This window comes from Sander vitreus, chromosome 21, assembly GCF_031162955.1.
Source record: "Sander vitreus isolate 19-12246 chromosome 21, sanVit1, whole genome shotgun sequence".
Lineage (NCBI taxonomy): Eukaryota > Metazoa > Chordata > Actinopteri > Perciformes > Percidae > Sander > Sander vitreus.
Window position 1 is genome coordinate 18,161,658 of NC_135875.1, and position 27,056 is coordinate 18,188,713.

The window sequence follows — 27,056 nt, forward strand, 5'->3', positions numbered from 1 at the left end:
ATTCTGTCGGGCCTAACTTTTAAGGCCCGATTACAGCTTTAAGCTGTATAGTATATTCATAGTTGCATTCAGTCAGACATACAGTCTTTTTTTTGCCAGCTTTTCCTTGAACTTCACTTTGTTTTTTAAACTAGCAGTTTAGTTCTTGAAAAGTTCTACAAAAGATTTAAATGACTTTTTTTTTTTTTTTTTTTAAACACAACCCTGACTTTACTCGAGAGGAGTCCTTGAATATCTCATTTCGCAACACCCCGAAATGGCTTCAAAAATTCCAAGTGAGTTTGATAATGTGCCTGAGGAGAGGTAAGCCTTTACCTTCATCTCTGTTTCATCTTAAAAAAACACGGCTGAAAAAAATATTCCTCCTCTAGGACTCCCTTCTTCATTATTCTCAGCAACCCAGACTGTGGCTGCTTTAATTATATTGGAAATGTATTCTGAGCCGTAACAACTGAAAGACATTGACGATGACAATATTGACAACACCCTGACATCCTCTATGACAAAGGGCATGACACAATAATAATAACCAAATGCCAATGCAGTTATCATTTTAGTTTTATAACTGATTAAAAATGTAATTATAAATAAACAGTCACATGCTAGTGAGTGGGAATATTTCTCAGGACAATAAGTTCAGGGAGGTGCTTCTGTACTGTACACCTTCAGCCTGACACCAACAGCTTGCGTGCGCTGATAAGAGGATGTGTTACATCACCACCCGCCCACCTTTTCCTTATCACTCGAGCCTGAGATCAATGTCAGGCAGTTTTGCTGTTTTTTCAGAAACCTCAGTGGACATGTTAACTGCATTATGTAATTTGTTTTTATTACTCACAAACAATGAAAACCACCACAAATTAAAATGCGTATGCCTCCATCCCCCCCGAGTTGTTGTAATTTCACTTGCTTCCCTTTTTGTTTTGCTCTCTCTCTCTCTCTCGCTCTCTCTCTCTGCATCCGTCAATCTTTTACTCAATGTCTTTATTCCTCATTTCATTCCTTTCCTTTGATTTCAGACAAGCACCGGTCTATTGGGATATGTTAAAGTGGCCTCCCACTCTAATAGCTTTTGAAACCCACTTAGATCAGACATCCATGCAGATTCATGTCAGAAATCCCACTCATGCGAACATGACTTTGCACGTCTAGTGAATACGTGCACGCATACATGAACACACCTTATATCGCTTTCTCGCTATCACAGCTGAGAAGTGAAGGAGCGAGAAGCACGAAGAAGTGAGTAAGAAGGCGGCAGTAGAGAGTAGAGAAGGACCAGAAGTCATCAGAGGGTAAAAATAAATGCTTCCTCCTCAAGTCACTGCGGCATATCTCGCTACGTTCTCCGTGAGCTAAGACGAAGGAAGGCGATGATTAAAAAAAAAAAATTTACAAAAATGAACAACAAGAGAAATCCGGTGGGACAGAAAATGTGTGGCCTGAGGGCAGAAAGGAACACTGGGATCACTGGAAGTGTGAGGAGAGGAAGTCACACTCGCATTAGCACTGCGGACAATTTACAAATCACCTGATCTACTGTGTGTGTCTTTGGACAGGAAGAGGGGAGCTGCAGAAACCAAAACACACTGGGAGAACATTATAACTTCACAAAGTTGGCCCTGCTGGTAAAATCACAGACGTTGCTTTGAGGCAACAGTGGTAACCACTGAGTCCTACGTCTGGCATAGTTAGCAACGTTTCTAAATCTGTAAGTGGGCAGTTAACCAAAACGATTCAGAAAATGTCACTTAACAGCTGCTTGGACAACTGTTAAGTGACATTTTTATTTATGCTTAATACATTGGAAAGGATGCATACTATACCACTCATCGTGTTCTGCACCAAACCCACGGAGAATGATCACCTAAGTCTGTAGGTCCCCTCAGCTCTTCAGGGTGTTTGTTGTCTCTTTTGAGCTCATTATTTTGGTCTTCCACGCTGCCAGCTGTTTTCACCCAAAAAGGTTTGATCAACCACGTTTACTCTACCACGCAGAAAGACAAAGTTAGCAACTAGCTGGTGAACATAGCGGAGCATTGAGCAGCTAAAGAGCTGCTGGATATTATTCGTCAGGAGTTGGTGGAGATGTAGTCTTGCATTGCCAGACCTTCCTACACAGCGCTGCAGGGGAGAGTCCACCCAACATTCCGGGATGGGAGAAAAACATGCTCTGGTTTACTGGCATTTCTTTAAACCAATCACAATCGTCTTGGGCAGCGCTAAGCGCCGGGTGCAATAACGTGCCCCTGCAAAATAGCCTCGGGAAGAAACTTGTTTGGGTGGAACGTGTTCAAAATTTGTTTTAGTCGTCCAACAGAAAACTCAGATTGGACAGTCTAGCTAGGTGTCTGGATTTACCCTGCAGAGATCTGAGGAGCAGGTAACCATAGTCATCATAAATCGACCAGAGTTCAGAATGCCAAAACAAAGAAAACGGAAGGGGATGGCTATAAAGCCGAAAAAAAAGGGACGTCCGGCGGCACCGGAACAATCCCAGACTTGAAACGTCGATATAGACTAGTGGAGATCCAAACAAAGCTAAAAGCAGAATGAATCGTGGCCTTGCATTCTTCAGCTGGATAGAAACTAATAATGTTGCTCCATGTCTGCTGGACATGGGGTATAGCCTGGGCCTGCACAATGTCCTACAAAGCATAAACCAACTCTGCACACATGGGTAATGTTCTGTTTAAAACCCCTTGCCTTCAACCCAGTCATTGGCCATTGGTTGACCCAATCACACTAACTTACTTTTATCTTGAGAGTTTACTGCCCTGTGCACAGCCTAGCAGGTCACATGACCAGAAAAGGATGAAAAGAGCATAGAGGACCTTGAGATTTTGCTCCAATATAAAAAAAAGTTAAAGTCAATACAATGCATTAGCATCATTCATTTAAAACTGAACTAGGCCACAAACACGGGCATGTTTCCCAGGTTAATGAAGGCTGAGCCCTGTCCAATATTTGTTTGTGTCTGGCAGGCCTATATATATCCAACAAGGCTCGATGTGACATTTTCAAAAATCAATAACCTGGTGAGTCAGATTTTGTCTCAGTTGCTGAAGTGAGACAGCTGAATTAGGAGTGTTGACAGCTACTCATGTAAATTGCACAATTTCTGAATCCTCACACCAGGACCGACAGTAGCGCTGCTGACCCTGAGTGGATACACACTCTGAATATTAAAGGTCCCATAGTGTAAAAAGTGAGATTTCCATGTCGTTACTGTACTTTGAAAGCCCGTATTCAGACATTTAAACGAGCCGTCAGGATTTCGTACGGTTGTGAACTATACTGTATATAGGTAGAAAGTGCCACTACAGTGCCGTTACAGTCATTCCCCGGCTGCAATGACGGTGCAGAGACTCAGAGAACGCAGACGTGAAAGACCCGGAAACGATGACCAATCAGAGCAGACTGGGCTTTTTGGGGACGGGGGCTTAAAGAGGCGCTAAAACGGAGCGTTTCAAACAGAAAGTGAATACAGGTATATTCAGAAAAAATTTTGAACACTAAAACTCTCCTCTGTGGTTAAGACACTTACTAATATAATTAGGGCGAAGCCAGTGCTAGCCTAGCAATTTCAGTTTTTCCGATAGACAACTTGTTACATATCAGGGATAGGGATAACCCTTAAGTTCTGCAGAACAGTCTGATTTAAACAAAGCCATCAAAGCCTGGCTGGTCTGAGACCAGCAGAGAAGCTGCGGTGCGATTATGTCCCGCACCAGTCCAGGCTTGCTGTGAAAGCCCAATCGAGACCGACAGCCATGCAAATGGACAAATAAATAAGTAAACACCATTAAAAATGCACCACACATACATGTGAATAAATAAGTGAAAACATAGTTTGGCCAAGCACAGGCGGAATTATTTCTTATTAAAGAAATATAAAACCATGGATTAAATATTCATGTAGACGCCCCTCACACCTCACAACCCATTAGAATACACAGATGTTGACTTTATTTTCCTCTGCCGATCGCACTCTTACTGGGAGTCTTTACTCATTGGTAAATCCAACAGGAAACTGGATACAGCTCCCATCATCTGTCAGGCAATTGGTAAAATGATGCCGGATGTCCAGTTATTAGAGCTCTTGATGCTGTTAAGAGTTGTAAACCAATGCAGCTGCAGAAAGTGCAATTCTCTGCTTTATTTAGATGGAGTAGCTCGGGGAGTAATGCACAGCTCTCAAAAGGCCAAAAAACATGTTCTATCATTCTTCTTTGCTTGCTAATGTATCAGTTCAGTTATGTCTCATTGCAAAGCGCAAAGTGGCTCTGTGACATCACTTATTCATTGGCACATAATATCAATTAATTTACTGTCAACAAACAGGATTATTGGCCTCTACCCTATTTTGTTGCATTGTGTGGCAGTTAGCATAGCCTGGCTCTGTCCAAAGTTAAAAAAAAACTTTTAATTAACTTGTTATATAGTGTAAGTTTTGTGTGTTATGTGCAGGCCAATGTCTACCTGGAGTCTTGTCATTACCATGAGGTTGCCAGGCAACTAGGGTTGCAGCAATATGCGGGTATACCGTGGTATGAAAATTGACAGTTATCATATTGCGTACATTTGCTTATCTAAAGTATTGAATTTCTTTTTTTCAATTATAATAAAGGATTTGTTCTACCAAAAAACCCTTCTGTTTTCATTCCTTTCAGGGTCACTGTAACTCATAATGCTAATAAAAATAATAATTGTTTAATACCGTACACCCTGATTTCTAAGACAGTTATCGTATCATGTAAATCTCATACCGTTGCAACCCCACAGGCAACCAACAAAGAAGCTGGTTCCCCTGCTTCCAGTCTTTATGCTAAGCTAAGCTAATTGCCTGCTGGCTCTAGCATCATATTTAGCATTCAGAAATCAGAGCGATATCAATCTTCTCATCTAACTCTCAGAAAGTGAATAAGAGTATTGGCCAACAATGTTGAACTGTTCCTTTATATGCTGTAAATAGTTTTCTAAAAATGCAATGTATACACAACCCTCCAATTTCAGATGACTGGTTATCCCCTGGGGAAAATGAACATCTGGAACACGGAACTGTGGCACTTCCTTGATAACTAATACGCGGCAAAGAATAAAAAAAGAGGCAGCACTCACCTCTATGAGTTTGCGTTCATAGCTGGCGGCCAGCTCCTCGATGTCACCCATGAACTTATTCTGCGGGACCGGGGCCTTCTCTTCACTCGACCGCAACACCGACAGGGCTGCAGCAGAAAGAGAGAAAGAGAGAGAGAGAGAGAGAGAGAGAGAGAGAGAGAGAGAGAGAGAGAGAGAGAGAGCGAGAGCAGCTACGTTTACACAGACGTACACATACTGTGACATGTCAATAACACACGCTGCGAGGAACAACTCCTCTCACAGCCAATTAGAAACAGTCCATTTCTGCTAATTATGCACATGGTGTCGTCTTCTGTAGCGACTTGTGACACCTGCGGCTGTTTGACGCTTTTGTTTCAGCAGCGAGAGAACAATGCACAGGGAGCAGCAGATCTCTATAATGTACACAATACCAGCAAGGCAAAAGCCATGAATTTCCATTTTATTTAACTAACGTCACACACTGAAGTAGATATGAGTCGTGCACATAGAAGAAAAAGAAAAAAAACATACTATCACGCAGGTAGAGGCATACAAACACACACCCACAGAGAGACACACTTACGCTTACAGAATAAAATGCTACAACACCCACATTTTCCTTCAGAGAAAACTTCTTACCGTTTCTTCTTACTGTCAAAATGATAAACTCCCCTTCTCTCACCATCGCCTGCTCTATTCTGACTTTCTGTTCAGACAGAGCTTATTGTTTCTTTGCACTACTGTACTGTAGATCGCTAACCAGCTGAAGTCATCACGGCGGAGCCTAGAGCGCCACTTCTGAGGCCATAAACTTCAACTAATCGGGTTCCACCCGGCAAAGGATGGCAGAACTTAGCAGAAGTTGGAGCTCTGTATCTTCTTGCAGAGGGGTGCTCGGGAGACAAATTGTTTTTTTTTGCCTCGGCAAAAGCAAATTAATGTTATTTCGCTGCCACCGTACAGTACACAGCTAAAACCTAGACAAACACACTGAGGCTAGAAGAGGGCGAGAGACGGGGAGAGAGATATGAGCAGAGACAAGAAGACTAAGGGAAATAAAGTACAGAGGGAGGAATTCTGCATGACCAAAGGCTACACAGAGCTCAAATAAAGTTGTGGTCATGGCACTTCAGGGAGGAGTTTTAGAAAGCATACAGTTGGACTGTGATTAGAAAACTTTGAACCCCCCAGCAAGTGGCTGAATGTCTAGACAGAGTGAGGCAGGTATTGATGAAGGAGGCCAGCTCATTGTAGTTCCAAATAGATGGGACCGTAGGGGAAAAACTGTTGAGAATCAATAGGTACAAAAATAAAAGCACTGTTGGATAAAGTCAGCCCAGTGGACTGCGCACGCGCGCGCACACACACACACACACACACACACACACACACACAAACTGTATATGTGCATTCTCAGACTAATAGATTATACTTCCTCATGAGACTTCTTGTCCATTTGTCCATTTATTGCACATTATATCTCAGATAATGTTTGCATGTCTTTTATCTTTTGAGTTCTACTGAAAGGCCAAATCAGCATGAGGGAAAGGGGAGAAGGGCCGGATCAAATCCTAGGTATATTGACAACAAGGGGATTTCCAGAACAGAAGTGCTCGCCATCCAGTCGGCAAAAAATGCAATTCTCACAGGAATCTCAAACGTTTTTGATGCCAAACCACAGCATGGATTTTACTATGGTGTTCTTCAAAGTCTTGGGGCCCTATTTAATCGATCTAAGCGCACGGCGTGAAGCGCCTGACGCAGGTGCATTTAGGGCGTGTACGAATCCAGTTTTGCTGATTAAACGGCGGAAAAATGGTCCGTGTGCCAGACGCATGGTTCAAAAGGGTTGTATTTAATGTCTTAATTAATCATAGGTGTGTTTTGGGCGTAACATGCAATAAACCAATCAGAGTGTCCTCTCCCATTCCCTTTAAAAGCCAGGCGCGTTTGTACCTTGGCGCATTGCTATTATGATGGAGGATTTGCTGAGCAGGAAGGAGAGATTTTCAGGAGAAGAAACTGATCTGCTCGAAGTGAAAGTGCGCAAGCAGATTATATCATAATACTATTTCACATTGTAATATTTTTATTTTTAATCTTTTGCATGTCTGTGTGCTGCCGTCCCTGTGTGTGCGTTTACAAACATAGCGTGTGCGCGCTGTGCATAAGCCTAGGCGCAGTTTACCAATTTGCTATTAAATTAACAATGAAATACTGCGCTATTGACTTCAGAACAGGTTTTTGTTGCTGGATGGGAAATTGACAACTGCGTCGGTCTTAAACTAGCAAAGACAGTTGTGTCGGGCTTTGCGCTGCGCCGGTGCAGGATGGGGCCCCTTGGTGTCTAAATGTGGTATTTTGGAGGGATTTCTGTCCATTTTTTTTTATCAATTCTTAAGTGGTAAGAAATTGTTAAATGTTGCACCAAATCTGTTTAACAAATGGTATAAACCCAGAAATGGCTGCAACAACTTACGAGACATAACAGAGTCTGATAATGGGTATCATATTCAATTCACTTCAATCATAATGTTCTAAGCCCTTACAAACCTTCAAAATTGAGCAGGCTCTAACCAAAACGCAATGTTTATTACAGATTTAAGACTAGAAAAACTAGACACACCGTGCTGAGCTGCATCTCAGATTAATCTTCGGGTTCCCAGCCTTCAGATGATGTTACCACTTCTATGTGGCATATACTGTTGACCTGCTATCTCCCCCTAAAGATCCCTGTCCCTCCAAAAAAAGACAAAGTGGGTTTATGTGGGTTCAAGATTATTCGTTTTGGTATTTTTGTCACCCCTTATTTGAAAAATGAAAGTTTAGAAGCAGACTCTGGTCCCACAGTTGAAAAGTCTTTAGTATTTTTATTTGATTAATTTAAAAAAAATTGCAAATTACTTATTTTAAACTGAGTTCAGCATATTGATTTATTGTTTTTGTATTAGTTTAGACCCTTCCATAGAATCTCATATCTGTAGAATACATGTACAGAGATACAGACCTCAAACCAAACTGACAAAGTTCTGTCATGCTACAAACTACAATTACTGCCACAGCAAGAATTACACACACACACACACACAGTGTCAAACACACATATACAGAGGCTGACAGAAATGCATTATCGTGGCTCCTGCAAAGGGCCCAGCATCACAGCAATCCCCAAGCTTATCTTTGGCCCACCAATAGCACTGTAGTGTATACCTCAGTCAGCAGCCTTATAGCCTAGACAACTACTGTACACACACACACACACACACAATGTAAATATATACAAACTGTAAATACTACAAAAATATGAACTTCGCCAGTGAGAGAGGAACATAAGAAGAAACATACACAAAAATGGGAAAAAAAGCATACAAGTGGGAAACAAAAACTTGAACACACACACACAAACACACACACACACACAGGATTGCTGACGGTTGCTCTTACGGTACCAATTTGCCTCAGCTCTGAAGTTGTTTTGCCCCTTACAGTAAGTTGAATTTGTGCTACCTGTCACATTGATAGGCTCTTAATAATGAAACATATACAGGGTGTGTGGGCTAACGAGAGAGCGAGAGGGAGAAGTGTGTGTGTGTGTGTGTGTGTGTGTGTGTGTGTGTGTGTGTGTGTGTGTGTGTGGCGGTGGGATTAGAGCGAGAAGGGGGCACACAGATGTTCCTGACTCTAGGAAATTGGGCAGACAGCTGCTCTGTCATAACAAACCTAACTGAGCATCATTCCCTAGTACATGTGTGTGTGAGTGCGTGTGCATGCATCTATGCGTGTGTGTGTGTGTGTGTGTCTGTCTGTCTGTCTGTCTGTCTGTTTGTGTGGAAAACATCAAATGTGTTGAGCTGCATATGAGAAATATGCTTCATTGCATGTGCAAATGTGTGTGTGTGTGTGTGTGTGTGTGTGTGTGTGTTGAGCAGCACTGTCCCATTCCCAGAAGTGTGCATCCCCCTGGGTTTTCACCTGAGTGTGTGGCTCTCCAGAGATGCCTCTCTAATGATCACATGTTGTGTGAGATAAATGAGCCAGTTTAGCGGGGAAGTCCACTGAGGGACGGACACACACAGGCCAGTGGCTGCATATCCACACTGAGAGGAATTTCCCAGAAACTGGACTGAATGTTCAAATTAAAACATACAACACCCTTTATTCTCAGACCCTCGTGCCAAATACTTACTAGACAAACGTATTTCACTTGCTTTTTCTAACAATGTTTTCCCATTTCCAATGAGGCTACAAACTATGAGGGTCACATCTGGCCTGAGACAGATGTCATCCTCTGCTCCACTGTACGGGAACTGCCATCCAGAAATATAAAAAGACATATAAAAACACGCTGCTGGGAAGAATGTGTGTCCAATATCATTTTCACACAAAAAAAGTTGAATTACCTAAAAAAAAAAAAAAAAAAATCTTATTACATATATTCCTTCTCCCTCATGTAAAAATCCAGAATCAATAAATATGCAAATATTGTTCATTTCCCAAGTTCACCTGCTTAATATAAAATGTCTCCTGCTTCAGTGAAAAGTCTGATCTCAGGGTATAAGCGCTGGAGGCTTCAAGTGTCATTTGCATATTGGATCATGATTGGATTCCAAACTAGTTGTGATGTCACAAAATCCTGTTCACACGCACACCGACGTTTCAGATGAATTTCTCCTTCAGCAGATGAATATGAAAACAACCTTTCGGTGTCAATCAAGGGTGTAAATCCCAGGGGGGTCAGAGGGGTCAGGACCCCCCCCTAGAAATATCATTAAAACAATGCTGTGTATTGTAAATAACATAATGATGTATACTTAAAATATCTGTGTAAGTAGTAAAACAATACAAACCCCAAAAAAATGCTTTTTAAGTTTAGAAACATTTTGAGTCCCCCCTCCCTTGCCTCACAGTGGTTTGGTCCACTGCCTGCTGTAGGTTAGGATCTGCACTCAGTCACATCGGGTAGTGACAGGAATGTAGTAAGTAGGTGGGTCAAGGCTGTTTTATTCACATTAAACATCGGATGAAGTTTTTCTTTTCTCAAATAGAAATGATGCTGAGTAATTAACGAATTAGTCATGACAAAAAGTTTGCTATGTTAGTTTAATATAATGTAACGTTACCTAGCTTATTTAATAGCTTGTTGGATAGAAAAGCACCCACTACAACTAACGTTACCACAGCGATAAGCCTAACGTTATGTGTGTGAACTGATATTAGGGTTAATATTGAAGATCTACAGTTGTGTTTTGCTGAATATGAAGTCAAGTGGCTGATCAGTTAAATATATATCCTCTGTCCCAGAAGAAACCTAATATTTATGTGGAGGACGCAAGATAATTTTATAATTATAATATGACCGCGTGGTGAACCTATGAACCGAACTCATATTGAGACATCTGACGTTAAAGATTTGTGTTGTTGTTGCCCAGATAAAATGACAGAGAAATGAAAAACAGGCAAAAGATCCTTTTTCAGTACACCAAAACGCCAAGTAAGTACAATAAGTCCTCATATCAAGACAATTTGGTAACATCTTTATAAGAATGGGTGCTTATGGAAATACTAACGTCACTATGTCACAGGCAAAGGAGACAGAAAGACCTGAGGAACAGAGAGACCAGGGACAGTCAGGTGGAGAGTCTCAGGGAGACCAGGGACAGTCAGGTGGAGAGAGTCTCAGGGAGACCAGGGACAGTCAGGTGGAGAGTCTCACGGAGACCAGGGACAGTCAGGTGGAGAGTCTCAGGTAGACCAGGGACAGTCAGGTGTAGAGTTACAGGGAGACCAGGGACAGTCAGGTGGAGAGTCTCGGGGAGACCAGGGACAGTCAGGTGGAGAGTCTCGGGGAGACCAGGGACAGTCAGGTGGAGAGAGTCTCAGGGACTATTAGGCTAAGTGCGGCACGCTGCTCGCCTATGACAGCAAATAAAACGGGGACTTGGATGATGAACAGACACATGAAGCAGGCTCGCCATGGCAGAAAAGATGATAGTCAGCCTTCAACGTCCTCTTTTGTTACTTCTCCAAGCATGAGGGCGAGGCAAGCCCTCACAGAGAAACGCGTTGTTTTTTTTAATGTTTTTTTCATTCGGATCCATTTGTGATCCATTCCATTCTGAATAAACAAACAGCGCAGTTTACATGCTTCGCTCTTGTTGCATTATTCATTAAGATCATTTTAAAGCGATTTCTGCAGTTCAAACAACTCTGAATTGTAGTTGAGAACGTCAATTATAACGGCCCACGTATTAAAAAAGTGTTGGGTTGAAATCGGGCTCCGGCTCATAATTCCAGTTAATGTGTCGGGCCGGGCCGGGCCGTGCTTGGACACAGCACGGGCTTCGGTTGGGTCGGGCTTGATGTTTTGGGCCCGATCTAAGCTCTAACAGATAGTCTAGCTAGCTGTCTGGATTTATCCTGCAGATATCTGAGGAGCAGTTAACCAGAGTCCTCATAAATCCACTAGAGTTCAGAATGTCAATACAAAGAAAGCGGAAGGTGAGGGACATTTGGCAGAATTTCCGGCAGCACCTGAAGAATCCCGAAACGTCGTCGATATAGACTATCTCAGGCCTTACCACGTTTTTAGGAAGGAGAACAAATCTTTACCATTAAACAAATCTTTAATGTTTGTACGAGAAGTCAGGTTATCAATAACCGTTTTCAGTTAGCCAGGCAGTACTTTGCCTTTATTTGTGCATCCTCCACATATCTGTTGTTTTCCCTTGCAGATTAAAGGTATTCTAATTCTGAACCACAGCACAGATGGTCGCATCTTACAGAACAAACTGAAGCAAGTCTCTCTCATGTTTTTGGCCTGGGGTGTTGAGGGCGAGCTGCTGGAAACTGTCTCCAGCCTGCTGGTCTAGAGGTAAGAGAAAGAGATCTGTGATGGCTAAGGCTGAAACATGGACGAGCTGGGCCATTCCCACCGGGGGTAGAAGAGAGACAGCTTAAGTCTGTTTCATCCAGACGCATTATAGCATAGCAAATAGCAGTGGGTTCGTATACAGCCCACTAGGCATGCACCGAATCCAGATTTTTGGGGTTCGGCCGAATACCAAATCCACCGGTTAAGATTCTGCCAAAACCGAATACCGAATCCTACTCCCATCCTCAGTCCATTAACACAGTAAACACATTAATGAAGTAAACAGCGTGCACAGCCTTTAAAATAGTTACATTTAACAACTTAATGTTGAATTCACACGCTCTTCGTAGGAAAGCACATTGCCAGATGAGCTGATGAGATGAATTATCGCTAGTGTATGATGAAGGCATGTTGGGTGGGTGAAATTAGAAAGCTAACGTTAGCTAACGAGCAGCAGTCGCTCCACTCCCACTGTAGGGAGACTCATTTACCGAGAGCACAGCTGACAGCCCTGGAGAGGCACTGTCTGGTTAACACCGGATTTTAGCTGTGACTGTCTTTTCTTTGCCGTACCTGAAGTTGCTGCATTTTGGCTGCTGTCTGTAGATTCCTTCATGCACAACTCGTATTCTTTCGGGTGTTTCATATGCAAATGTTGTAACAGCGGTGATGTTGTGTATTGTTTAGGGTCCTCGCCACCACGAGACAAATCGGCATTGCAAATTGAACATGTAGCTCGACTTGAATGGCCTTCTTTTGACTGAAAGTACTGCCAAACAACACTTTTTCTGCTCACGAGTTCCATTTTCACTTTTTCACAGCCTACTGCATTGAACGGTCCACCTACGTAAACACCTTCCCGCAATCAACGGCGGCATCATTACGTCGACCAGTGTAGCGCGCGCAGTGCAAGCGTAGGGTTCGGTGGAAAAAAAATTCTAAGGTTCGGCAGAAACCGAACCCCGTCAAAAAGCTGTTTTTGAGCGTTCCTCTTGTCCTGCTCAAAAACAGAAGAAAGGCAGGAACAGAGAAATCCTCGCACCTAACCCTTTCTATGAATAAACCTTGAATATCCTCTCCGAAGGGGAAGCTTTGACGGGTGATAATAACGGTGCCAGAAAGCGGGGCAGAGGCTGACACACTTGACTAATGCTGCTCCGTCCATTAGCAGTAAAGAGACGTGGCTCTGCATTGGCGACCCCGAGCACAGCTGGAGAACAAGCAAATGGCCAGCTGAGGCGCTCCGTGAGCCGGAGCAAGCCTCCTAAATAAAACATGTGCAGGGCTCCCTCCACAATAGGACTAATGTGCAATCAAGTGGAGCGCACAAACCTGCGGCACTCACACCACTGTGAAATTGGGGCTCTTCTGAATCTCGTCTTATCTTCTTAAGGAATCGCTTCATCCATCCGAGCTCCTGTTTCCAATCCATTGTTCTTTTTGTTTTTTTGCCCCTAACTTTCTTTCTTTCACCTCTTTTTCGCTCAAACAAATGTCCTTGTTTTGGTAGAGTCTTCTCCTCTATGAAGTATTGATTGGTTTCTTTTTTTGTTTGTCTTTGTTGACTCTTTCTTTCAACCTCCTGTACACCTTCTACTCATTTATGCAACCTTCATTCCTCCTTTCCTACCTGCTTTACCTTGGAAATCCCGTTCTCCCTCCTTACCCATTCATCCTCTTCCTGTCTCTCTCGCTCACCTCACCTTTAATTTCTTTTCACCCCTTATCAATCTTTGCCATGCAATTCAACTTGGCAGTGCACTGCGCTGTGGTGTTACAGCAGTCCCATGCCAATAATCATGCATGTGGTGAAGGCCAGCCGCCATGCATATCAATGAATATATGCACACAAAAAAAAGATTTTTCACACATGCAGACAGACTTCAAAGCAAATTGAGGTTCAAGGTTCATCTGGTTTTCATTATAAAACTACAAGATCGAAAATCACGAGAGCGAGGAAAAAAATGCCTTTGTGCCTTGCTACACTAACCACAGCATGCATTCCCTCCGCTCTCTCTAACACACACACACACACACACACACACACACACACACAGAGTTGACTTAATCACGCAGTCAGGCCATACATTGCTGATGTGCTGGCTAGGGAGCAGGCAGGCGGCTGACTGAGTTAATTAACGAGTGCTAATCAAAAACAATCTTCTTTCATTTTCTAATCGTTCATAGCTCATTTCTCGCGTTCCCCTCCTTCAGATAACACAGGCCTTTGTGTATCGGCCCATATACAGTATGTGTATTGAGAAACAGAAGAGAGAGGCAGAGATCCAGGCCGGCCCACTGCTGTTACATGGGCCAAACTGCTTTTCTCGCTTCTCTTACTCACTCTGAGGGCTCCAATCAGGGAGCTCTGTGCTGGCCTGGCTTATGACACCCTGATGATCCCACACGTGTGAACAAAACCACACAGTAGCTATTATACATCTGTCTACTGCTTTCCTAAGATTTCTAATGGTGGCAGGAAAAATACTGCTCAAATAATGAAGGGGCAAGCTGTGTAAAGCCAGGGCGCCCGGATTGCTCAGTTGGTAGAGCGGGCGCCCATATATAGCAGTTTACTCCTCGACGCAGCGGGCCCGGGTTCGACTCCGAACTGCGGCCCTTTGCTGCGTGTCATTCCCCCCTCTCTCTCCCCTTTCATGTCTTCAGCTGTCCTGTCAAAAATAAAGGCCTAAAAATGCCCCAAAAATAATCTTTTAAAAATAAAGACCAAAAATGCTCCCAAAAAATAATCTTTAATAAAAAAAAATTTTTTAAATTGATGTGTAAAGCCAAAGAACAGCGTCTTAAGTCCCTTTCACACATGCACTGCAACCCCTCTAGACTCTACCCTGAGGAGCTGTATGTGATAACGCCAATGTCAAAATCAGATGGACAGGACATTAACCGTCCGATTGAAACCATGTGTGAATAGTGCAGGTTATTGTGCGGAGAATTCACAGCAAGCGAGTGGGTGTGTTGGTGGCGTTTCTAACATGTTACAGCTGTAAAACTGGAAGAATACAAACATCCGAGGGTAAAGAAGGAGGGTCATTTACACCGAGACGCCAACGTCAATGTCTAACTGGAGAAACAACGAGATTCGGGAACTTCTGTCAGTTAGGGCCGAAACCGAAATCGTCTGACAAATTCAAGGAACGACAAGAGACTCGGTTGTTTATGACCAAATTACGAAGCGGCTAAGTGACTGCGGTGTATACCCCGTCACTTCCTGTCTCCATACAATGTCCAGACCTGATTCTCCGGACATTGTCATATTGTCATTGACTTTTGAGAAAAGGGCTTTAGAAAGGGTTTTCGCTTGAACAAAGAATACCAAGTAATGTGGAAAAAATGGTAAAACAACCAGTCTGGCGATCACCGACAAGCTCAATCTTTTAAGATTGAACATTAGTCTGGGGAGTCTGCTCTGTATTTTCTCTGCACAAGAGGCGTGATTAACGGGCATAGTTCAAATGACTCTGTACGCAATTGGATAGTCCTTCAACCAATCAGACCAACGATCCGGGTGACGTAGCAGCGACAGCGGCATCAACGGGTTGCTGCCATGGAGCGCTGCGCTACGGTGGCCGGCTTGTTGAATGTAAACAAAAAGCTACTTGGTCCCTTCTCTTCGTCGTCGTGTTAAACCCGCCAATAGCGCGCCAGGTGGATAAGCCAGTTTGGCATTATCCATTTGAAACGTTCGGGATTTGAATTATAAATTTATGACACCCTGCGTCATGTTAATGTTTTAATGTAATGCTAATCTACACACACAGAGTAATAAGAGCTCTGTAAAAACATACCCACCACATACACACACTCAAACCTACCGTTTCCAAACCATCTGGCTGTTTGTGTGTAGGGCTGGACGATAAATCAAAAGTTTATAGACATCGAAAATTCTGGACGGATTTTTCCCATGACGATAATTCTGATAATCTTTACAAAACTAAAATGTGACTTTTTTCACAAGACATTTTCATTTCAAGCAATGTGTGCTTTCATTTCAGTTTTATACAGTTTCAATGAATAGCCATAATAGTTCCCGCTTTGTGTGTTTCCCTCAATTATTTTAAAATAACAAAAATAAGCACTTTTGAATTAGAAAAAAAATACATCTCACCTTCCATATTTGAGCCTATTTACAGGACAAACCTTGCCAATGAACTATGAGGACCAAAAAATAAAACTAATCACAAAGAAATGTAATTATTTATCATTATCTTGGTAAAATGTGCAATTAATCGTGATTTTGATTTTAGGTCATATCGTGCAGCCCTATTGGTGTGTATGCTCTACTTTCATTTCAAGAGTGCTCTTTTAGCCTTTTTCTTCTTTTTTTCTTTTGCTCTGTTCTTGGAAGTGTCCAGAATAGCTCCAATCACAGCAAAACACTGCCATCCACCATCTACCAGGACAAAAAAACCACCCAGGTTTCAGCTGGGTGAAAAGTGGTTGAAAGTATTTTTCTTCTGCCCCCGAACATCCATTATCACACCACACACCAGGTCAAATTATGTTGCAACCCTTTGAATAGAAATCTGAAAGCAATTTTTCTTCCTGGAAATGTTAATGGTGCAAAATATCTTGATTTTACTTTTTGACTGTACATGGAGCCGCTCCCTTAACACAGTGTATCATTGGTTTTAAAGCATCAGCTGAATAACCGAGATGTAAAATGTAACACTGGCAGATTGTAATGGAATACTAATGGACAAACATTTCCTATTTACCAGCCATCCATAGTAACAACAGATTTGTTCTTACACCCATGATCAGATTTTGTTGATGATGACGTTGGCACAGTCAATAACTTAATTTACCTTAACTGAACAGCTTCGGGGTCATTGGAATGGTTATATGACTTTTTTTTGGGTTGAATGGTGGTCGTCTAGCTTCCCCCTAGCGCCTGTGAGCGGAAAAACCACCCTTGCAACATTGGGTTGGCGAGCCGGCGGCCTCAGCGTCAGGAAGGATCGCGTGATATCAGGTCTTGCGATGTAACAAATTGCTTTACGGCACTGCACACATACAGGAACCGGCTAGCTATAAGAGCCGGCAAAAAAGCAGCAGAAAGCTAGGAAAGCATTGTCGGAGGAACAGAGAAAGAGGAAACGGCAGACTGACCGAGCGAGGAGTCAGACACAAGTAAACATCGGACCTGCGTTTTCAGAATGGCGAGAACCGAGACAAACAGAAGCCTGCAAATCCGATGCTGACCTGGCGTTCTTGCTGTTGCACTTGTAAGTATCTTTGGGATAAACTCTGTTTAATCTTTGTATTTCTTGTTATTGTGACCTCAGGATGTTTGCTATTGTCTGTAAAGGTTTTTTATTATGATAGCTGTCTGTTACGGGCTTACTAGCTAGCTTACTAGCGGTCTACCCCAGTGGACATGGCTCCGTGTGTTCGCCGGCTTCTTTGAAAACAAATGCATGTGACCAGAGAGAGAAGATGGGAGGGGGGAGAGTCGCCAACAAGTTTTTACAACAGTGTTGCCAAATATCTATTCCGAAGCTGTAGGGGGAGCTCTATAGACAAACCTGTGAACAAAAAGCAACAATTTAGGTGCATGGGATACTCCAGTCAGAGCTGATTAATGTGTCTCGGGAAAGGGAAGTTTGGGGTCCCCTGCTGGAGCTGCTGCCCCTGTGACCCGACGCCGGATAAGTGGATGATAATGGATGGATAATCTTAAGTGAAGTACTGTGATCTCTGCGCATACTCACACATGCATTTTCCACCCTACATACTGACCCTATCCCATTTTTATTACCTCCGCCAAGGAGATTATGCTTCTGATTCCGTTTGTCTGCAGGCTTACGAAAAAACTACTGGCCTGATTTTCATTTACTAGGTCAAAGGGTATAGCACGGGTCAAGGAACAGACAAAAGATTAGATTAGTACATGAATTTTGCACATACAACTGCAAGAAAAGTAAGGTATACTATTAAGGCTAAGTTTTGAGTCATAAGCGATCTCCGTGCACACAGGTGTTTTTAGCTCCAGTAGAAGAACTAATCTCCGTTTAAACTAACACGCCCAACGTGTATCTCATCAACATCATCGTATACTGGGCATGTGCGTTCCGAGGTAAACCGGAGGCAGCATGTATACTCCGCCAGTTCCCGGTAGTTGCTTAGTCTCAGAGAACGAGACGTCACGAGCCAATCATGCGGCGAAAGGTTGGCGTCAGTGTCGGTGTTGCCAAAGGTCTCCGTTTGAGGCCGTTGAGACGGCAACACAGCCCCGGAGATTCCAACCCAAAACAGGGTCAGAAGTGTTTTCAAATGGTTCAGGGGCTCTGAAACGCCAGAGCAGTGGGAATGCAAGGTGTAAACGTAGCAAAAGATATTCGTTCTTAAACCAAAACGTTGCAATGTAAATGTAGCCTCAGAATAGTACAGAACACATATAGAGTGAGTATGTAGTATGGCTTTGGGACAGCTACAGCACAAAGTCTCTCCTCCTACTTGAATTTTCAACACAATAGTAGCTCCCCCATGTATTGAAGGCCACTCAAAAAGATTAATTTCTCCTTCAGGGATCAACAGAGAATCCGAAAAATGTGTTTGTTTCACGTTCCCCAACAAACACCTCTAATCGCTGTTACTGTAATGACCCAATTTAGCTGCCAGGATCAATAAAGTTCATCCGACGCTCTTATGAGGACTCAGGCGATTAAATCTCATTACGTTACTGATGTTATAAAGAGAAATTCAGTCTGCAATCAAACTGCACGTCTGCGGCCCGACTGATCAAATCAGCGTGGCTATTGTTTGGACAAGCGCATAATCAAGTAAGCCTCGACGCTGTGACCTGAACAAGCTGCAACCTGGCATTCAACACTTGATCCGTTTTTTGTTTCTGACAAGATTATTTTGTGGCTTTTCTGCTTTATTAGACACGTAACTAAACAAATCTGTGAAGGGTTGGCTTACATCTTTGAACATATGTTTTGAGCATATGTTCTAATCTCTGTCCAAACGTGTTTAACCTGCTGCTGCCAACACATATGTCCTATCTTAACTTATCCTGTGTTTTACCCTGGGTACAGTATGTTATTTGGGTGTAATTACTTGCATTATCTGCAGGTCTCATTTTCTCTCTTCTTGTCTTCTATTCTTCCCCGATGCAATGACCCAGTTTCCCCACGGGGATTATTAAAGTTTCATTTTATCATCTGCTCTAATCTGAAGTACGCAGCCTTTGTTTAGCCTTCACACCTCGCAGCACTACATGAGCACAGCGAGGTTAAAGAGTGCAGCTGCACGCCAACAACACTGTGTGGTGGAAATGATCCCAAGGGACACTACACTGCTCGCGTAGGGGAGGGGTGGGCGATCAATATTCGGATTATGTGTAGTGGAATGATTTCATAAATATGTATAGGAAGTGTTAAAGGCTTAATCATGAATTCCTCATAATCTGAGTGAGAACAAAACGTGGATTATAGTGTGCATGTGACACTGTCAATATCATAAATGCACAGACGCATAGCAAGCACGTTTTACAGATACATATAGAGACACACACAATCCAAAACCACACATCTCCAACTCTGCCGCGAAAAATCTCATTCCACTGAAATAAACCTGTGGAAAAAAAATTTCTTCAATCAGTGCATATTTAGTACCTTGATGGCTTACGTTGCTGCAGGGAAAGCTCAGTTGTGTCAGAACTCTGAAAAATAAGCCGTTTTTCTATAGTGGTCCAAACTTTATTATCACATTTATAATACACAAACGTCTTTTCCCTGCTAACTGTGAATGTACTCCACCTCAACATAATATGGAGCTATTGCAGTTAACTCAGACATAGGGAAATAAATGATATCATATATTATATCATATATATATTAGTTTTTGTTGCCTAAATGTTGCTCATCATTACTAACTTAAAGCTGTAATCTCCAAGATTTCTATTTAAATAAATTACTATTACTATACTAAAATAACTATCACTGAAGGATGTAACACAATGGTGATTGAGCCTATAGACCACTGATGAAAGTATTGCAGTGCGTATATACTGTATTTGCAGTATTACAACTGGGTGGCTGGTGTGTCATCTCCCAGAAAAAAATGCATGCTGTGTTACAGTTTTTCTCCATTGTATACACATAAAAAAATGGAACCGTGCACACAATTCTGAAAACTTGAAGCTTAAGTATCAACAACAAGACTCCAGACCATAGAAATAGAATGATATCCGTTGTATTCATTCATTCTATAGACCTTTTCAATGGAATTCCATTGCTAGGCAACAGCCTGGCCCCTTGTTAACTTCCTGTCAGTTGATGCCATTCGTATACACTGCAACAGGAAATCAACTTGGGTCCATTTAGAATGTTTCCATCTGTGAAAAGGTATAGGAAGATCCTGAGTCCAGTACAAACAATGTGACTAATATGCATGTTTGATGCTTTCATATGTCAACGCTTTCACTAAAAATGACACCACCCAAACTAGCAGTCAGTCCGACTGGCGGTGAGATGTCGCTGTTCGTAACACTAGACTTGGTTTATCAAAGATGTGAGCAAAGCAACAAGGTACAGGAAATAAGCACAGCAGAAAAGTCAAATAGGCCAGACCTCCGTGTTTAGCTATATATATTTAAACTGCACAGTTACGGCTGAAAATGACAACAGAAATAAACAAGTTTGCCGATTTCACATATATCCGCAATTCAAATCAACGGCCAGTTGTCTACCCGGGAGTTATTTTTGTGTTCATGTGATGTCACAGTGATTCAGTCTACGCTCCAGACTGCTAAACGCTCCGCACAATTTGATTGTTTTTACTTAAATAGAAGTTCTAAATCAAACAGGACTGAAATCGTACGGATTGCCACTTTGCAAGCAAACAAAAAATAAAAATAAAGCTTGCCAGAAAATGTCCCTCCAACATTCAACTTCACTGCACAATATGATTGTACTTTGAGGGTATTTATAAAAAAAAAAAAAAAAAAAAGAGACTTGGAGGAAAGAAACACTGTGAGGGGTGTTGTAATTGAATTTGGGTTTTATTTTTTTGTTCCCAGCTCTGTTAGACAAATAGGTAACAGTTAGTACAGAACAAAGTAAAGAAAGTGATTATCATTTCTTGAGTGTGAGTGTGAGTGTGTGAGTGTGTGAGTGTGTGAGTGTGTGTGTGTGTGTTTTGAGCAGGGGGAAGAAGAAAACCTAATTATTCCTGTGATCAAAGCAATTATTAGAAGAAGAAAAAAAGAGAGTGGCCCAAAACCGTCTCGGCTGGAAAGCATCATGGCTCAATCTGCTGCAACCAATTAAAAGAGTTATCAAGCATTCACAGAGTGCTTGCACGCTCATGCGTGGCAGTGGCAAGACTTGAAGATTAATTTAATAGGAAGAGTAAACCTCTTTAAGATGATGTGGCTACCGAAATTCTTATTTCAATTTCAAACTATTCCTATTAACGCCTAAAACCTTTTTTAAAGAGGTAAGCTCAATAATTTCTTCGTTCATTTGGTCAAATAAAGCATCTAGATTGAAAAGGAAACTTTTGTATCACTCAAGAGCAGAAGGGAGTCTAAATCTAAACTCAGTCATTTTATATTGATCGCATAACAAATAAAACAAATGAAGATCCATGGATAGACATAGAAAACAATCAATTACAGTGCAACGGTTTACTGTTAGCACTTTTTTCTAAGGGCAACATTAAATCAACGAACTTTGTTATTAATAGTACATTAAAGGCCTGGAATAAAATTAAAAAGATTCTTCATCAGGAAACAGGGCCTCCCAGGCATATACATATTTGGAGCAATCCATCAATAAAAATACAGAGCACGCAGCTTTACTGGGAAACATGGATAAAAGGTGGAATCAAGCAGTTGTCAGATGTCACAAACTACGACACTGTTGCACCATTTAGTGAATTAAAAAGTAAATATAACCTAAAAGATGGAGAATTATTTAGGTATATGCAACTGAAAAACTGGATTACCTGCAATTTTGACTTGGAAAAGAACATTAGCCCTGAAATGTCTAACATATTAAGCCAAAGCAACAAAAAAAAGGAGGCTGATCGGCTCTATGTACAATTTACTGATAAGCATGGAAAGCAGTGATGAATTATTACAAAGTATATACAATAAATGGACGGAAGACCTAAGGGATCGACGAAAAAAATGGAAAGAAAGCTCGTCACTTACATACAAATTAACTACTAACGAAAATCTGCGTCTAATACGGTTTAAGATAATGACAAGAATATATTACACTAGAGATAAAATAAACAAGTTTGATGATACATCATCAGATATATGTTTAAAATGTAATCTATATGGTGACTCCCTTATGCATGCCTTTTGGTACTGCAAAGGAATTAAGAAGACTTGGGAGAGTATAGAGATTTGGTTATCTAAGTATACTGAGTATCTACAGAAAAATCATATTCTCTCCAAAAATGTGTATTTTTCAAGATATAGAGGGAATAAGATATCCAACTTGTTGGCAGATACTTTTTTCTTCTCTTATCTTTAAAAAATTGATATTGCAAAATTGGAAAAATAAGGAAGCACCTTCAATAGAGAATTGGAAGTCCCTAATGAAGTATTATATGTGTACTGAAAGATCAATGTCAAAGGACAAAAATAAAAAGAAACAATTTGATAGCCAATGGAGCCAAATTTATAATGCCCTCTAGAGCATGTCTTTAGAACCCCCTTTATTATTTTAATTTACTTTTGTGTGTGTGTGTGTGTGTGTGTGTGTGTGTGTGTGTGTGTGTGTGTGTGTGTGTGTGTGTGTGTGTGTGTGTGTGTGTGTGAGAGAGAGAGATCTGTGGTGAATGAGGACCAGTAATGTGCGGGTAAATGGGGACGGGGGTGGGAGAGGTGGGCGGACGGTAAGGTGGGTTGGTAGGGGTGGGTTGATATAATCAATAATAAGTATTGAGGGAAACATAGTATATAAAAAATAGAGATGAAATTTTGACGAAACTCTGATTTTGATAACACTTTGAAATCTGTCTTTTCTTTTTGTTTATTTTTATTTTTTTTAATTAGTTGTTTCGCCTTTATTTGATGTAATTCCTGGAACCAAATTATGATGACCCACAGAAATTAATAAAAATAAATTAAAAAAAAGCATTCACAGAGTGCTCACACGCTCATGCGTGACAAAGTGTGCACATTTACAGAAATCGCATGTGAAACGTGAACCATTTTACTTAAAACTCACGTACACCCAGTCCACGTACAGTATTTACTTACAAAGTGACTCACAAAAACAATATGCAAGCTATTAAGTGACTAACAAAACCACTCAGATAACACAGCATGCAGGCGTTTACATTTAGTTATGCATGAAATATTGTATACGCCATAACCTATTCCAATGTAGGTGACACATTCCTGGTCTTGACAGATCAGGAACAAACGATTTTTACCAAGGCAAAAGCACTGCAGTATGTCAGCTTTTACATCTACAGTAGTTGATTGTTATTCATAAGGAACACTTTCTGTTCCTGCATGGTTTCAGCGCGATTTCATTTTTGTCTCAAATCGTAGGCATCTCGAGCCGCTAGCTGCCTGCCCCCTGAACACACTGTGAAACAAACAAACAAACACTAGAGGCATAGGATAGGCACCAAAACACAACAAAACTCCAGCCAATCACCGACAAGATGGTTGGGGGAGGGGCTGGGGGTTAGGGACAGTTAGTCAGTTAGTCATGACAGTTATGGAAACATGGGGGGGAGGGGCGAGCTTGCTCTGTTTTGTTTTGAATTTACTTGAAACGTCAACAGAAATGACCATGCAGGAACTCATAGTGCACCTTTAATGTGATTTACACATTGGAAAATAGTGCTGAGGATTGCAGTGTTATACCACAAAAGCAATTTCAAGTCTCAAAAGTATTGTTGAAGTTGGATTGATGTATCAGGTATTTATTTTATAAAACCTACAGTGAACTCAAGTTTCTTTGCAGATTTTCATTCAAATAGCTCAGTTGTGGTCTTCACTTGCCTCTGAGCTGGTGAGGAGGGTTGATCCTAAGAGGATCTGAGAAGCACACATTGTTAGTCAGGCAAGCAAAATGCCTTAAATGACTGAACCGATGTGGCTTCATCAGAATAGAGACACTGCTTGTTGGTTTAAAGAGCCTGTCAAAACACCCATGGCTGTTATTTAATATGCAAGTCCACACACTTAGTCAATACTGAAAATAATCGTTGGTTGCAGCCCTACTGGTGCTCCAACATAAATGAAATTAGTTAACAAATGCCACTTTCCCGAGAAAAATACTATTGTAATGCTGAAGTGATCTGGAGTCTCATTTATAAAACTGTGTGTAGGATCCTTACTAAAAGTGTACGTACACCCAAAGTCCAAAAATGACGTACACAAAAAAAATTCTGATTCATAAAACAAGTGGGCGTACATGAATCAGCCTGTTATCCCGCCCTGTACACGCCCATTTTAACCATGAATAGTCAAGGCAAAGCACCTCATGAATGCTGATCAGTATGTTAATGACCCTGGCAGTTGTTCTTTCGTTACGCTGAATCATGACAACTGGCGGGGGAAAAGCAAAAAACTTCTCAGACGCTCGGAAATTGCTGCAAATTGAATTATAATTTCAGCCTGTTCTCGCACAGTGTAGGGAAACCTGATCTATAGACTACATATATTAATAATACCGTCCAGAACGGCAGGCATTACGGCACTCCGGAACAGATTCGATATACCAGACCTACAGTATATGATAAGATTTAACAGAACTATATATTATATCCAAACAAGCCTTAGTAATAAAGTTGAAGATTATATATACTATGCCCCCAGAGTGGCGAGGACCTGTATTTGGACCGGGATGGCACGGTGCCGGCGCATTGCCCTCTCTACTGGACCCAATTCAGTACATAGATCCTAGAGCACAGCTTTAGGGAATTTCAATCGGCATATTAGCCAATCGTCATGGTCCCTGAAGTCTTTTTCTCTCCTGATTCTTCCATTGGAGGTTAGTCCTCCTGCAGGGCCAGCAGTGTCATCATACAGCATTATGCACGGGGGTCACCGCAGAATTTATATGTTTACAACAATTTGTGATTGTTAACACCTTGCCAAAATCACAGCATCACACTAGTGGTATCCCCCACCCCAAGATACAATTTGAAGACGCAAGTCTAATAGGCAAACACACTTTTCTTTATGAAGGTTTTGTCACAAACAGTATTAAAGTTTGGACCGATAACGAGGACATTAAGTGTAACGATTGCGCGAGAGTTTAACGGCTGTATTTCCAGACTTTGACATTTGATGATATACGGTATGCACAGTATTAAAGACAGATATTTAGTTATTTACACTGTGTTCTGCAGTTATCTAATGGTAGGGTATTTGATGCTATCCTGTATTCCATGCAGTTGGGCCATCTCCTCCTCTTGCACTCCGTAGTGGACAATGGGACGGTGAGACAGCGCCGATTAAATATTAAGAACAAATTTTGATTTAAGATTTGAGATGGATTTTAAAAGGTGTTTATGGAACAGTTATCACTCAGTACAAGCGCAAATAACACTGCTGGATTTAATCTTCATGATAACATGGATGATATGGAGCGAAAAAATGTGCGTGAGGCATCAATACTTGAAAATATTATGACTCATCGTTATTCCCACATTTACTTTCTGCAGTCTGACTTCAGTTCACCACCTCACCATCTGCGTTGCCAATTCCCATTGTCTAAAAAAATGTGCGTACGCATGGGTCATTGTTTGCGTGGAGGACCTCACATTCCCCCGTCAAGTTTGTCTTTTATAAATCACAACCTTTGCGTGGGAAGTGGCGTACGCACATTTTCAGCCCCGTTTTGTGTGTACGCCACGTTAATAAATGAGACCCCTGGGCTTTCGGTAGTTTTCTATGTACCGGTGAGGAGCCAGTTTCTTTGAAATCTGATGATTTTCCAACCTAATCTGGAGCTGGATAATTTAACAAAGGTAAAACTGTGTAGACCGCCAAACAGCACACAGTGAGCTTTCACCACTTTCTTTATGGATCTCTGTGAACCTTCAGTGAAATACTGGTGTGGCCCAACATACTGTATGTCGACATTTTCCTCACTACCTCGGAAAGTGTTTTTTGTTACTAGATCCCAATATCCTCACAGCTTTAAGGTGCATTTACCCCTGTGTTTAATTGTCCACTTATGATTGGATCTCCCATGAAGCCTGTTAATATGAACAGGGACTGAACCTTTAAAACATGTAGCAGCCGTTCATGCCTGGCCATTATTTTGTCTATTCCCATGATAAAAAAGAATTTCCTGTCACGTCTGCTTACATTAAAGGGGCGCTATGCAGTTTTGGCAATTTCTTCGTGTTTTCTCGCTTTTTGCTCGCAGGTTTCTCTACAGAGCTCCCCCTACAGCTTCAGAATAGATATTTGGCAGCTCCTATGTTTACTTGTGTCTGACTCCTCGCTCGGTCAGTCTGCCGTTTCCTCTTTCTCTGTTCCTCCGACAATGCTTTCCTAGCTTTCTGCTTCTTTTTTGCCAGCTCAGCCATGACATTAGTGTGAAAAACTCCATCGTTACCTTGTTAGCCGGTTCCTGTATGTGTGCAGTGCCGTGAAGCAATTCGTTACATCGCGAGACCTGATATCACACGATATTTCCTGACGCTGAGGCCGCCGGCTCGCCGACCTAAAGTTGCAAGGGTGGTTTTTCCGTTCACAGGCGCTAGGGGGGAGCAAGACGACCACCATTCAACCCGGAAAAAAGTCATATAACCATTCCAATGAACCCGAAGCTGTTCAGTTAAGGTAAATTAAGCTAAACAAACTGCATAGTTCCCCTTTAACAAAACAAAACAAAACAATCAGACCTGGTGATGTCCTGGTGATGACATCATTTTTTTTTTTCTTTCACTCTCCAGGTGCTCGTACATCCTAACAGGCTACAACCAAAACATCTCAGAGTAAATATATTTCATTTGCACGGAGAGAAGAATGGCTTTTTCATACATTCATTCTTGAATAACCAATAAACTGGGCCCTTAGACAGACAGAAGTGTTCTCTAGGCAAAATATTTTTGACATTACTGACGT

The 27,056-nt window shown here is 41.7% G+C and overlaps 1 protein-coding gene across 2 annotated transcripts in view; it reads right to left on the reverse strand.

The window, feature by feature from the left end:
- Positions 1-27,056, reverse strand: part of snx29 (sorting nexin 29) — a 183,218-nt gene that overhangs the window by 85,045 nt on the left and 71,117 nt on the right. For both annotated transcript variants that reach the window (XM_078280045.1, XM_078280046.1), the window contains exon 15: positions 5,119-5,225. In XM_078280045.1, coding sequence (XP_078136171.1) covers positions 5,119-5,225 — 107 coding nt within the window. The remainder of the gene's footprint in view (positions 1-5,118; positions 5,226-27,056) is intronic.